This window comes from Ochotona curzoniae, unplaced genomic scaffold (genome assembly GCF_017591425.1).
Source record: "Ochotona curzoniae isolate NIBS_2020 unplaced genomic scaffold, NIBS_Ocur_1.0 patch35, whole genome shotgun sequence".
In the NCBI taxonomy this organism is placed as follows: Eukaryota; Metazoa; Chordata; class Mammalia; order Lagomorpha; family Ochotonidae; genus Ochotona; species Ochotona curzoniae.
In genome coordinates this window covers 534749-547236 of record NW_024466917.1, presented here as the reverse complement: position 1 = coordinate 547236, position 12488 = coordinate 534749, and the positions used below count along the sequence as shown (strand labels likewise).

The 12488-nt window shown below is 51.7% G+C and overlaps 1 protein-coding gene across 5 annotated transcripts in view; it reads left to right on the top strand.

Annotated features, from left to right (window-relative positions):
• LOC121167221 (sodium channel protein type 8 subunit alpha-like) overlaps nucleotides 1-12488 on the top strand; it is a 108332-nt gene that overhangs the window by 30092 nt on the left and 65752 nt on the right. For all 5 annotated transcript variants that reach the window (XM_040996623.1, XM_040996620.1, XM_040996624.1 and 2 more), the window contains exons 6-10: nucleotides 1265-1486; nucleotides 3520-3583; nucleotides 4765-4906; nucleotides 7231-7437; nucleotides 8796-9089. In XM_040996623.1, coding sequence (XP_040852557.1) covers nucleotides 1265-1486; nucleotides 3520-3583; nucleotides 4765-4906; nucleotides 7231-7437; nucleotides 8796-9089 — 929 coding nt within the window. The remainder of the gene's footprint in view (nucleotides 1-1264; nucleotides 1487-3519; nucleotides 3584-4764; nucleotides 4907-7230; nucleotides 7438-8795; nucleotides 9090-12488) is intronic.

The following is a 12488-nucleotide window of genomic DNA, read 5'->3' as shown; positions in this document are numbered from 1 at the left end:
ACGTGTTGCGTGAGATGTCTTCTTGGGTCACAGCAGCCCTAACAGTCATTATTCCCACTTGTCAAAAATGAAACACTGAGTTTCCTAGAAGGGAGGCACATCGCTGGGATCCCACATGTCAGTGACTTTAAACTTGGCCAAAACGAGTGATTGTTTTCTACCCACTTGCATCTTCAAGGCCAGGGTCAGGGTCCCTGGAGTTTCTCACTGTCACCAGTGGATGGGGCATGGACGTCTGGTGTCCTGAGACCCCGTGTTGGCTAGGTGGAGTGCTTTGGCCTCTGGGATGGCCCCGTGGTCTATTAGCCAAATCCTGTGGATAGCCTCGTGTCTGGGCATGCCCAGGAGAGCCCCATGTGGATGTGTTCTGATCCAAAGAAAACGAAGCTGCCTGCCACGACCGTGTTTCCCGTGTCTCAGCATCGCTGTTTGTGCAATGACAAGGCCTTCCTTCAGATTTCAAGTCGAAGCCAACAGCTCACAAGTAAGCCTTAAATGGAAGAGGGACAGAATGAAAGTCATGGTAGTGAGCAGGACGTGTTCTTTAATGGAAAGACGAGCTGCGAATGCCGGATTTGTAAGTGGCGTTTCCATGGCTCTTGCTGTACCTTCTCACTTTCTGTTGGCTTTCAACCCCCGAGTGTTCTCTTCCAAAAACTAGAGGCGTCCCTAATCCCTGGTTTTTCTATTTGTTTCTTCAACAAATGTTTCCTGAGCACCTGCTGCGGGATGGGATAGCTGTGAACAGAAAGATCCTAGGAAATCAGTCTCAGTTGTGATTAATGCCCCAGAGGAAGCATGGCGACTTCTCTGAGTGATTGCTGACAGGAGGGGAAGGAGGATTGCTGTGAAGTCCAGGAGGGCTTCCTGGATAAAGTAGTGTTTAAACTGACCCCTCCCTAAGACTGAGCACCTGTTAGGCAGGTGGAACATGAGTGGAAGGGAACAGTGCAGGTGGGGGAAATGGCGCAGTCCAGGCTGTGAGGCAAGGAAGAGCTTGGCTCCCCCTGGAAAGTAGCAAGTAGTCAGACAAGAAAGACAGGCGCCACGGGGCCATAGAAGGAGCTCTCCTGGGCCTCTTGGGGATTGCTGACACCAGGAAGTTGGTCACTCTGCTCATGGGGGTAAGGAGCCAGCGGCCCCGTCTCCTGGGTGGCGCCGTGGCGAGGAGCGGGAGCCAGCAGCCAGGAGGGAGGCGGTGGGGCCCAGGGTCAGGGGCGGGCCATGGGGTGACACGCTCCCGGGTTGGGGGCTGTTTCTACAGGCTTGAAGACCATCGTGGGCGCTCTCATCCAGTCCGTGAAGAAGCTGTCAGACGTGATGATCCTTACGGTGTTCTGCCTCAGTGTGTTCGCCTTGATCGGCCTTCAGCTGTTCATGGGCAACCTGCGCAACAAGTGCGTCGTGTGGCCCATCAACTTCAACGAGAGCTACCTGGAGAACGGCACGAAAGGCTTCGACTGGGAAGAGTATATCAATAATAAGAGTAGGTGGCCCTGCTCTGCCGGGGAGCCACACTGACTTAGCCCTTGGCCACCCAGTGCAGCGCAAAGTCATTGGGCATCAACAGCAAGGACTGAGCCTCTACACATGGCACCCCATTGGCATGGGGTGGGGGAGCCCCCACTCTTGGCACCGACTCCTAGGTTCCACTTCACAATTGAAGCTTGGAAGCCTGAGGAAAGCAGAGCCTTTTCCCACCCAGGACTTGAGTTCCCAGGGTTAAACTTAATTCTGAGTGTTCCTGTGGAATGCAAGCATTCTTTAAAAAAAAAAAAAAAGGAGGGGAATTTTATGTATTTATTTGAAAGGCAGAGTTCCATAGAGGGAGAGACAGAGGCACATCTTTCATGCATTGATTCATTCTCAAATGGCCACAATGGCTGAAGGGAAGCTGGAAGCCAGGAGCTTCTTCTGGGTCTCCTATGTGAATTCAAGGGCCCAAGCGCTTGGCCATCCTCTGCTGCTTTCCCAGTCCATTAACAGAAGGTTGACTGGAAGGTAGAGCAGCTGGGACTGGACCCAGTGCCCATATGGAATGTAAATGGTACAAGTAACATCTTTACACACAACGCCACAGTGTCATCTCCAAAATGCATTCTTTTTTTTTATAAAGATTTTTGTTTTTATTGCAAAGTCAAATAAAAAGACAGGAAGAGAGACAGAGAGGAAGAACTAGAATGAATGAACACCATTTTTTAAAAAAGATTTATTTATTCTGATTAGAAAGTCAGATATACAGAGAGGAGAGACAGAGAGAAAGATCTATCTGATGATTCACTTCCCAAGCAGCCACAAGAGCCAGAGCTGAGCCAATCCAAAGCCAGGAGCCCAGAGCCTCTTCCGGGTCTCCCACGTGAGTGCAGGGTCCCAAAGCTTTGAGCCGTCCTCAACTGCTTTCCCAAGCCACAGCAGGGAGCTGGATGGGAAGCAGGACTGCCAGGATTAGAACCGGTGCCCATATGGGATCTCGGTGCATGCAAGACCTTTGCCACTACACTACCGCACTGGGCCCCAAATGCATTCATTCTTAATGCTATTGCAGCCTTCATCACCCATTCACCCAGGCTAGGGAGACAGGCTGTTACTCAGGCACCTACAACCTGGAACCAGTTGAAGAGTTTTCATCCTGAAATTCTTGAATGAGAGTACTTGGGTTTCCCGCTCAGCAAAGTGGGGTGCTGTGGTGTCCCCAATAGCAGAGGGAAGGGAAGTTGGTAGTGTCAGCACCCATCACTGCTGAGGAAGTAGGTCGGTAAAGGTACTGTGAGGATATGTGGCAAAGGGGATTCCAGGGCCCGGGGCAGCAAGGGACAGACATGCTGAGTAGTGACCTCAAGGAGTTCTACAATAGCCCCAAGAAACAAGACTTAGCAGTTTTCAAGGGTCACGTTGTACCAAGGGCTGCAGAACTAGAATAACCTTAGGGCCCCCTTGGTGGAAAGCAGCAGACCTTGGCCTTGAACAGTGGGAGTCCCAGGGGGAGAGCATCACAACGGAGTGCTGAAGTGGTCGCACTGTGAAGAGGGAACCATCTCTAGGAAAGCATCCACTGGGCCCAGCGCAATGGCTCATTGCCTAATCCTCCACCTCCAAGCACTGGGATCCCATGTGGGCGCTGGTTCTAGTCCCAGCTGCTCCACTTCCCGTCCTGCTCCCTGCTTCTTGTGTTCTGGGAGAGCAGTGGAAGACGGCCCAAAGCCTTGGGATCCTGCACTCGTGTGGGAGACCTGAAAAAGCTCCTGGCTCCTGGTTTTGGACTGGCTCAGCTCCAATCATTGCAGCGATTTGGGAAGTGACCCAGTGGACAGAAGATCTTTGTCTCTCCTCTCCGTAAATCTACCTTTCCAATAAAAATAAATAAATCAAGGAAAGCATCCACGGGAAAGGGTTTCCTGGTGGCTTCTGCTGTTGTCAGGGGAGGGTCTGGAGGGCTGCTTAGGGCTGGTGTAAATTCTCTTGTTCACCTTGTTCACTTAAGTCAGCCTCTTCTTTTTCTGCGTCTTTCTACTTGTCTAGCAAATTTTTACATAGTGCCTGGCATGCTGGAGCCTTTACTCTGCGGGAACAGTTCCGATGCTGGGTAAGTCACTCAGCCTCCTTCTGTTGTCCTCCTTCCTGAAGACAAGTGGCCTCTTAAGAGTGGACCAAACAGGGCAGAGTTTGGACCTTGCTGTAGTCCCTGGGGTTGGGTCCAACCCAGCACTTGGCTCAGATCTCCTTTCTGCTTTGGATTCCTCCATCCCAAGTGGACGCGTCACCCCCACATGACTGAGAACACGCCAGTGCAAAGTGTAGACTCTAGCGCCAGACGGGCTGACTGCTTCTTGTAGACCCCCTCTGGTCTACCTTAACACAGTAACATGATACAGAGTAAGAACGCTGGCCTAGTAGTGCTGTATCATCCCAGAATGACCCAAAACAGGCAAAGTTGACTTCTCCCAGGAGGCAAGGGGCCAGAGGCCTGTTTGTCCCGATTCTGCTACTTCTAGCTCTGCAACCTTTGGAAGCCATTGAGTCAACCTCGCCTCCATTTGCTCATCCATAAAATTGGTGCAATATGGCATACTCCCTCTTCCTCGTGTGGTTTCGGAAAAGATCCAGTTAGATGGCCCTTGATGACAAAGGCCTGTGTCAATGAGGGTGGCCAGTTCACAGATTGGTGCCCTGGGTATTTTGCGTGTTCACGTGACCCCGATAGCTGCTAAGCCACTTAATTTCTGCACATAGTGGATGATAGGGATCACTTCGCGAACAGTGTCCCGTGAGCTCAAAGGCAGAGGAAAGGGTGTATCTGAGGTCGCTGGGACCTGGAGGTGTTTATCACTGGAGGCAGTCGCTGGGCCGAGGTTGAACTTGATGAACTTGGATGCTGGGCCAAATTGGGAACAGTGGTTCTCACACTTGGGTAGGCATAAGAACAACCTGGCCTTACGCCTTGGAAACACAGCTGTGTGGAGCCCACATGCAGAGCTGTTCATTCCTAGGTGTGGGGAAGAACACAGGAGTTTTTTTTCCCCAAGGGTTATGCCAGGTGATTTTGGCCCTGGCTGCCCCTCCTGATTTCCTACCAACTACTTATTTATCTATTTCCTTCCCTCTTTCCCTTTGTCTATCTTTCCAGTTGCTTGGCACAGCTCCGTGCCTGGTTCCACGTTCCATTCAAGGTCATGGAGTGGATAGAGCTATGTCCTTGACTATCGGAAGGTGTAATCAGTGGGATTACTTTTTGAAAAAGTCCTGAACTCCCCTTTCTGTCTGCAGGCAATGCCCGGAGGGATACCAGTGCATGAAGGCGGGGAGGAACCCCAACTATGGCTACACGAGCTTCGACACCTTCAGCTGGGCCTTCCTGGCGTTGTTTCGCCTAATGACCCAGGACTATTGGGAAAACTTGTATCAGCTGGTGAGTGGTACCACTCTTTGGTTGCTTTCCTTGGCTGATGACCATTTGCCCAAGGACAGGTAGGGTTGGGCCCCTCTGGGCTGAGGGGTCTCCTGGGAAGATGTCACCCAGGGCCCGAGGGGAAGGTTGACACGTGAGCTGAGTCCTGCCAGCTCCCGCTTCGGGGACATCCAGTAGCTGTCAAAGCTCTCAACCTCAGCAGCTGCTCTCTTCCTGCTTCCTGTTGTCCTGCCCTCTGCCGTCCCAGCTGCTTCGGGGCTTGGGACTGAGGGAACCTCAGAAATATGGAACACCTCTTTGTGCAGTGCACTAGGCCAGACTTCCTAAAGATGCAATTTGCACCCACAAGGGCCTCAGGGTTTTGTCTAGTGGTTTTGAGATGATAATACATTCTGGCTTGTTCGGGCAGACGGTGCAGTTGAAAACCGAGCCAGTCCCGTTCACCTGGGTGACGCTAGAGACTCCGGGCACACGGGCTCACTTTGCCAGCTGGCATGGGAGTGGTGGTATAGGAGATTACCAAGGGTCCTCCAGCTTCAGAATTCTGTGGCAGTTCCTTGATTCTTTTTTTTTTTTTTAAACTGGCAATTGGTGATGTCAGTTTGAGAAGATCATACCCCCTGAGGAATGAAGGAACCTCTTTAAGGAAAGCTTCCGGTTTACTCCCCCAAGTGAATCCTCACTTTTTCATTGGACAGTTCACTCACGTTTGAGTCTTTCCTGTAATATATTTATGGTTAGTGCCATGTTCCATTAAATATGTCAAGATGTATTTATTTACTTTTCGAATCACACAGAGAAAGAAGGAAAGAACTTGCACCTGCTGGTTCATTCAGTTGGCTGTAATGGCCAGCGCTCATCCAGGCCAAAGCCAGGAGCACACTGCTCCATCTGGGCCTCCCATATGGGCCTCAGGGCCCTGAGCACTCTCTGTCTCTCCTTCTCTCTGTACATCTGACTTTCCAATAGAAATAAATAAATCTTTAAAAATAAATAAATAAAAATAAAAAGAAAGAAAGAAATATTTGTGAGTCAAAGAATAAAGATAAAAATTCAGGAATAGGGCCCAGCATGATGGCACAGTGGTTAAGGTCCTCGCCTTGCACGCCCGGGATCCCATATGGGTGCCGGTTCAAACCCGGCAGCTCCACTTCCCTTCCAGCTCCCTGCCTGTGGCCCGGGAAAGCAGTCGAGGACGGCCCAAAGCTTTGGGACCCTGACCCGTGTGGGAGACCCGGAAGAGGCTCCTGGCATCGGCCGTTGCGCTCACTTGGGGAGTGAATCTTCAGACGGAAGATCTTCCTCTCTGTCTCTCCTCTCTGTATATCTGCCTTTCCAATAAAAATAAAAATAAATCTTTAAAAAAAAGTTCAGGAATAGTGGACACACAAGCGTAGCCCAACACCGGGTTTTACCTGAATCAAGTGCTATCAGTGAAAAGAAGAGACTTAGGACCTTCTTTTTTTTCCCTCCCCACTGTCTTTTATGTCTTCTCTCTCTTTAAAAGCCCATCCTATTGCACAAGATAGATAGGTGTCACTCAAGATGGGGACTTCTTAGGGCCTGCATTGTGGGGTAGAGGGTAAAACTGGCACAGGGCAGCGCTGGCACCCCGTTTGGGTGGTAGTTCATGTCCTGGCTGTTTTACTTCGAACCCAGCTCACTGCTCATGATCTGGAAAGAAAGCAGCAGAAGGTGGTCAGGTGTTTCCGCAACCCACATGTGGGAGACCTGAAAAAAGATACTGCAAACATTGGGGGAGTGAACCAACAGATAGAAGATCTTTCCTTTTCTCTCTCTCTCTCTCTCCTTTTCTCTCTCTCTCTCTGTAATTCTGGCTTTCAAATAAATAAATAAATCTTAAAAAAAAAAAGATGGGGCTTCCCATGGCATGCACCTAATTCCAAGGATGGAATCTGTTAACATTCTTTGAAAACTGGAAGACAAATAAGCTGAAATATTGAATTATTTTCTTTTTAATTATTTTCAAACCAACTGTTGAGGTCAAATAGAGTTCTTAACCCAGATCATTTTCCCTGGGGGGGTGGAGCAGGGAGGAAGGACCATCTTGTTGTGTATTAAGGATAGCAGAGTACTTGGAAACAGCTTTCTGTCTTTGTGAATGGGGGTTATTGCCTCTTTTACTGGGAGTTGAGGACCAGGCTGTTGGGAAAGCTGTGTGTTTTAGAAAGGAGGCCACGCGGGGAAAGGCGGACAGCTTCATTCCGAAGTCAGCTGGTGCTCCTAACCAAGGAAGCACATCATCTTCTGCCTCACACACCAGAAGCAGGTGACTCAGAAAATGGCCTCTGTCTTTTTTGCAGACTCTGCGAGCAGCTGGGAAAACCTACATGATCTTCTTTGTCCTGGTCATCTTTGTGGGTTCTTTCTACCTGGTGAACTTGATCTTGGCTGTGGTGGCCATGGCCTACGAAGAACAGAATCAGGCCACATTGGAGGAGGCAGAGCAGAAAGAGGCTGAGTTCAAAGCCATGTTGGAGCAACTTAAGAAGCAGCAGGAGGAAGCACAGGTTGGTGGAGGAGCGGCACCTGGCCAGCAGGGAGCACGGGTTGGTGGAGGAGCGGGACCTGGCCAGCAGGGAGCACGGGTTGGTGGAGGAGCGGAACCTGGCCAGCAGGGAGCACGGGTTGGTGAAGGAGCAGGACCTGGCCAGGAGGGAGCACGGGTTGGTGGAGGAGCGGGACCTGGCCAGCAGGGAGCATGGGTTGGTGGAAGAGCAGCACCTGGCCAGGAGGGAGCACGGGTTGGTGGAGGAGCGGGACCTGGCCAGGAGGGAGCACGGGTTGGTGGAGGAGCGGAACCTGGCCAGCTGGGAGCACGGGTTGGTGGAGGAGCGGGACCTGGCCAGCAGGGAGCACGGGTTGGTGGAGGAGCGGGACCTGGCCAGCAGGGAGCACGGGTTAGTGGTGGAGTGGGACCTGGCCAGGAGGGAGCACGGGTTGGTGGAGGAGCGGGATCTGGCCAGCAGGGAGCACGGGTTGGTGGAGGAGCGGGATCTGGCCAGCAGGGAGCACGGGTTGGTGGAGGAGCGGGACCTGGCCAGGAGGGAGCACGGGTTGGTGGAGGAGCGGGACCTGGCCAGGAGGGAGCACGGGTTGGTGGAGGAGCAGGACCTGACCAGGAGGGAGCACGAGTTGGTGGAGGAGCGGGACCTAGCAACCCTGGCTGCCTCTGAGTGTTGCCACATTTGCTCATTGCCAAGCAGAGGTCACGGGCCTGACAGGAGGAGCCCAGGCAGCACCCATGGAGGGCTGACCCTGTTACTCTGTCTCAGCCACCAAACTGTCTATAGGAGTGATCTTCACTTGAGTTTCACAATCATTCTGTGTTCAACTGCACTGATGTCCGAGAGGGAAGAAAATGGCCCAAGACAGTTCTTACAAGCATGGCCTATTGTTGAGAAAAATACAGGATCGCCATCAGAGCCCCTCGGCTCACCAAAGTTTTGTTTTCTAAGGAAAAATACAGACAAAATACTCAAATGACTTACCTTCCTGATGCTTGTCCAAATGCAAGTGTCTCTGTGTGTTGACACAGTTGGGCTTGTGTTGTAGAATCCACATGGATCCTTAACATGCGTTTCCAGAGTTATTCAGAAAGCGACCCCTCCCTACCCCCTGCCCTGGTAACAAGAAGGCAGTCACATTCTTGGCCAAGGTACCCATCCCCCGGTGCGCTCAGCAGTCTCTGCTCCGGTCCCTCAGAGCTGTCCCAGTATACAGTCAGCAGAGAGTGGGGAAAGGCGGCTCCTGGCTGTGGTCTCCTCCAGCAGGCCGGGTGCCCCCTCCTCTCCCATGCTGTTCTAGACTGATTGGCTGGCGTGGGTCGGCTTCTGGTCTCACCCGTGGCTGTGGCTCCTCTCCTCAGGCTGCTGCCATGGCCACCTCAGCAGGGACCGTGTCGGAAGATGCCATCGAGGAGGAAGGGGAAGACGGGGTCGGCTCTCCCCGGAGCTCATCTGAGATTTCCAAACTCAGTTCCAAGAGCGCCAAGGAACGGCGGAACCGGCGGAAGAAGAGGAAGCAGAAGGAGCTGTCAGAAGGAGAGGAGAAAGGGGATCCCGAGAAGGTGTTCAAGTCCGAGTCCGAAGACGGGATGAGGAGAAAGGGCTTCCGCCTGCCAGACAACAGGATAGGGAGGAAGTTCTCCATCATGAATCAGGTAAACTGCCTAGGCTCTCACGAGCCCAAGACGGTCTGGTCTCCTAGACCCGCTTGCGTCTGTTCTGCCCCCTTTCCCTGCGTGCCAGCAGTCTGCAGCCTCTTTTCTTTGTGCAGTGTTCTATAACATCCCCTCGCGAGGCAGAGGCATAGCTGGCATCTTTGGATCTTCCTCCACCTGAGCCCTGCCCTCCCTCCACACATGTGTGACAGCAAACTGGATTCTCCATCAGCCTTGGCCCCTTAGCATCCAGACACCAGGATTTAACTCAAACCTCTCTGTTTAAGAATCATATATCCAAAAAAAAAAAAATCATATATCATTGGAGGTAAAAATAATAATAGGGGTCATGAAACTCATTAAAATACCCTGTTTGAATTGGGTAACGAATTATCCTAGATATACAAGAGTCGTGCTGAAAAAGTAGCCCACGGTTGCTTGAAAGCCTCCAGTTTATCCAGCTTTAACAAGTAGGGGAAATAGAAATGGGAGCTGTTATGCTTAGTGCAGTCAGCCAGTCAGTCCCAAAAAGACAAATATGAGATGTTCCCTCTGATATGACAGTCTTCATGCAAAGTACCGACTAAGTAGCCATGGGTAAGCAAGTATATACATATATTCTCTTAGATGAACTGCACAACGAAGACTAGCGTACCGGGAAGTAAAAGCATTGCAGTACGCATCTCTACTCTCCAATAAAAGTGGGACTCCCAACGAAACATTTAAATGTACCCCTACAGTGCAACACTAGATTTTCTGCTTTTGCTATGACTGCCATGTCATGACACATTTGTAGCTGTTACTAAGGGACTATACCTCTTTGTTAGTTTGGGGGAAGATGATGACAGGAGGGGAAAACAGGGAGGAATCCCATACCTGCAAGACTGTATCATGGGAAATAAGTTTTAAAAATGGAGGGAGAAGGGAGAGGGCATTATTGGCCATTCTGTTATGTCATCATAAAATAGACAGTTTGGGATTAAAAAAAAAAAAAGCTAACTCCACGCATCCCTAGGTTCTGGATTTGATCACCTGTAATCCCCGCATTGTCGAGGAAGGCGGGTTGTGGGTGGGGAGCAGGGTGCAGTCACTGTGGCGCTGGACCCAGCCTCGTCACTCGATGCCCCGAGGGGACTCGTGGGTCTCTTCCTCACACCGCTTGGGGCTCAGTGCCCCTTCCCCTCACTGCCAGTCTTCTTCATTTTCATCCCTTGCTGCCAACCCCTTCCTTCCATCCATACACATCTATCTTAGCTTAGTTACTGTTCTGTTTTGTGGTTTTCTTTTCTCTCCGCTTCGCTGCTTCTCCTTCATTTTTTTCTTTGCACGGTCAGCAGGTCAGGTCCTGAAGTGTGGCCCTCGTTCCCCGTGAAGCACACATTTATAGCATGCCTGCAGTGCAACCAGGGTTGTACGGGAACCAGAGGTTGCCAGAAGCTTCAAATGGCATCCCTCCCTGCACCCTCAGGGAGCCAAGAGCATGGGGGACGCAGTATTACCTATGCTGAGCTTGGCTGCATGTCTCTGGGAGCACACAGACTCAGCAACCTGGGGTTCAGCCGGCATTTCCCAGGAAAGGAAAACCAATTGGTCAGAAACAAATATGTGTGTTTATTTTTATTGGAAAGTCAGATATACAGAGAGGAGGAGAGACAGAGAAGAAGATCTTCTATCCGATGGTTCACTCCCCAAGCAGCCGCAACAGCTGGAGCTGAGCCAATCCGAAGCCAGGAACTCTTCTGGGTCTCCCACACAGGTGCAGAGTCCCAGTGCTTTGGCTTGTCCTTGACTGCTTTCCCAGGCCACAAGCAGGGAGCTGAATGGGAAGCAGACTGCCAGGGTTAAAACCAGCACCCATATGGGATCCCGGTGTGTTCAAGGCGAGGACTTTAACCACTATGCTATAGTGCCAGGCCCTAAATATGTGTGTTGACTAAGCAAGCAGTAAGAAGAAGGGACACTCCAGATTCGGAAATACACCATGAAGATGTTCCAGTTTGGACATCTCAAGTTCAAATTGTTTGTTGGGGAATGGCTAAAACAATCTTTGGGGTGCACAGATGGTTGGAGATGTCCCAAGCTTGGAGGTGGCAATTGAATCCGTGAGGACTCACCAAGGTGACTTACAACACATGTCAGTCGGTTGAAGGAACAGCGGGCCAGAGCCATGACTGCTGGTGTGTGCGCGGGGGAAGGAGGCAGAGCTGACGCAGGAAGGTGCTGGCAGGCCTCAGAGGTGCCAAGAGAGGTGCCAGATCTTGTGTGAAGCCAACAGAGGCAAGGTTGGGGAAGGTGGCACTTTATCAGGAGCCTCTGGGTGTGGTTAGAATTGGAAGTATCCCCCGGATTTGGCACCCAGGAAGTCACCAAGGGCCTTGGATGCGGTGGTGAATGGCAAGTAAGACAGTGAGTGCACAATTCCCAATCCAGGCTGGCTTTTTTAAAGCATGTGCAGGCAAGGGAGCCCTTTTCCAGTCCAGGAGAGAGAGAGGCAGAGGAGGAGAAGGAGATGGAAGTGGAGCACAGCCTTGGAAGACATGTTCTCACCTTGGAAGGAAGCACATTGTGTCTCGAAACTCCAGTGAAGCAGGGAGAGATGCAGTGCGTTGTCTGCGGACAGGGGCTGGGAAGCTGAGGACCAGGACCCCTGACAGGTGCAGGTCATTAAAACTCGCATCGAAGGAATTGAGGCATTAAGGTGGGGGCTTAAGGAAAATGCTGAGATGCAGCAGGGTGACTTAGGGAGTGAGAGAGGTAACTCCTCTCTTTGGTCGGTTTGCCCCTGACGTGCCACCTCCTTAGTGCGGAATCCATAGCCTTCTCCTGCCGGTGTTTACATAGCATGCCTTCTTGGCGTCCAGTCACTGTCCCCTGTGCCCACCGGGTGTGTCTGCTACAGGGCCTGTTTCCTTCCCGCTCTGTGGTTTGTTCCGGAAACACCCAGTCTCCTACATTCCTCCTTTTCTCCATCTCTGAATGGTCGCATTGGGGTTCTTCCCCCCACCTTACTGTCAAGGAGCCCTTCCTAAGCCCTTCATTCCCCAGCAGGGACTTTGCATTTCCTCTGTGTTCTGTGTTGCCCCTCACGTGCTGCTATTGCCCCTGGGCATGCTCTGTGCACACATGCTCCTCTTGGGTCCACTTCCTTTCTTCTCCTGTGGCAAGCCCAGAGCCGAGGCCTGCTTCTGCTAACCCACGGCCAGCAGTCAGACCCTGTTGGATAAACAAGTGTGGCTTTCAGAAATGTCATTGAACCCCTCTGGGACCTGTTTATGTTGGCCGATCCCTGACCCGTGCCCCTGCCCTCCCCTTCCTCCTCACTCAGCCTCCAGGGGAAGGTGGGCGCCGCTGTGTTGTAAGCCTTCCCTGTGCACATCCTTGCTGAGCTGGGGAGTAACG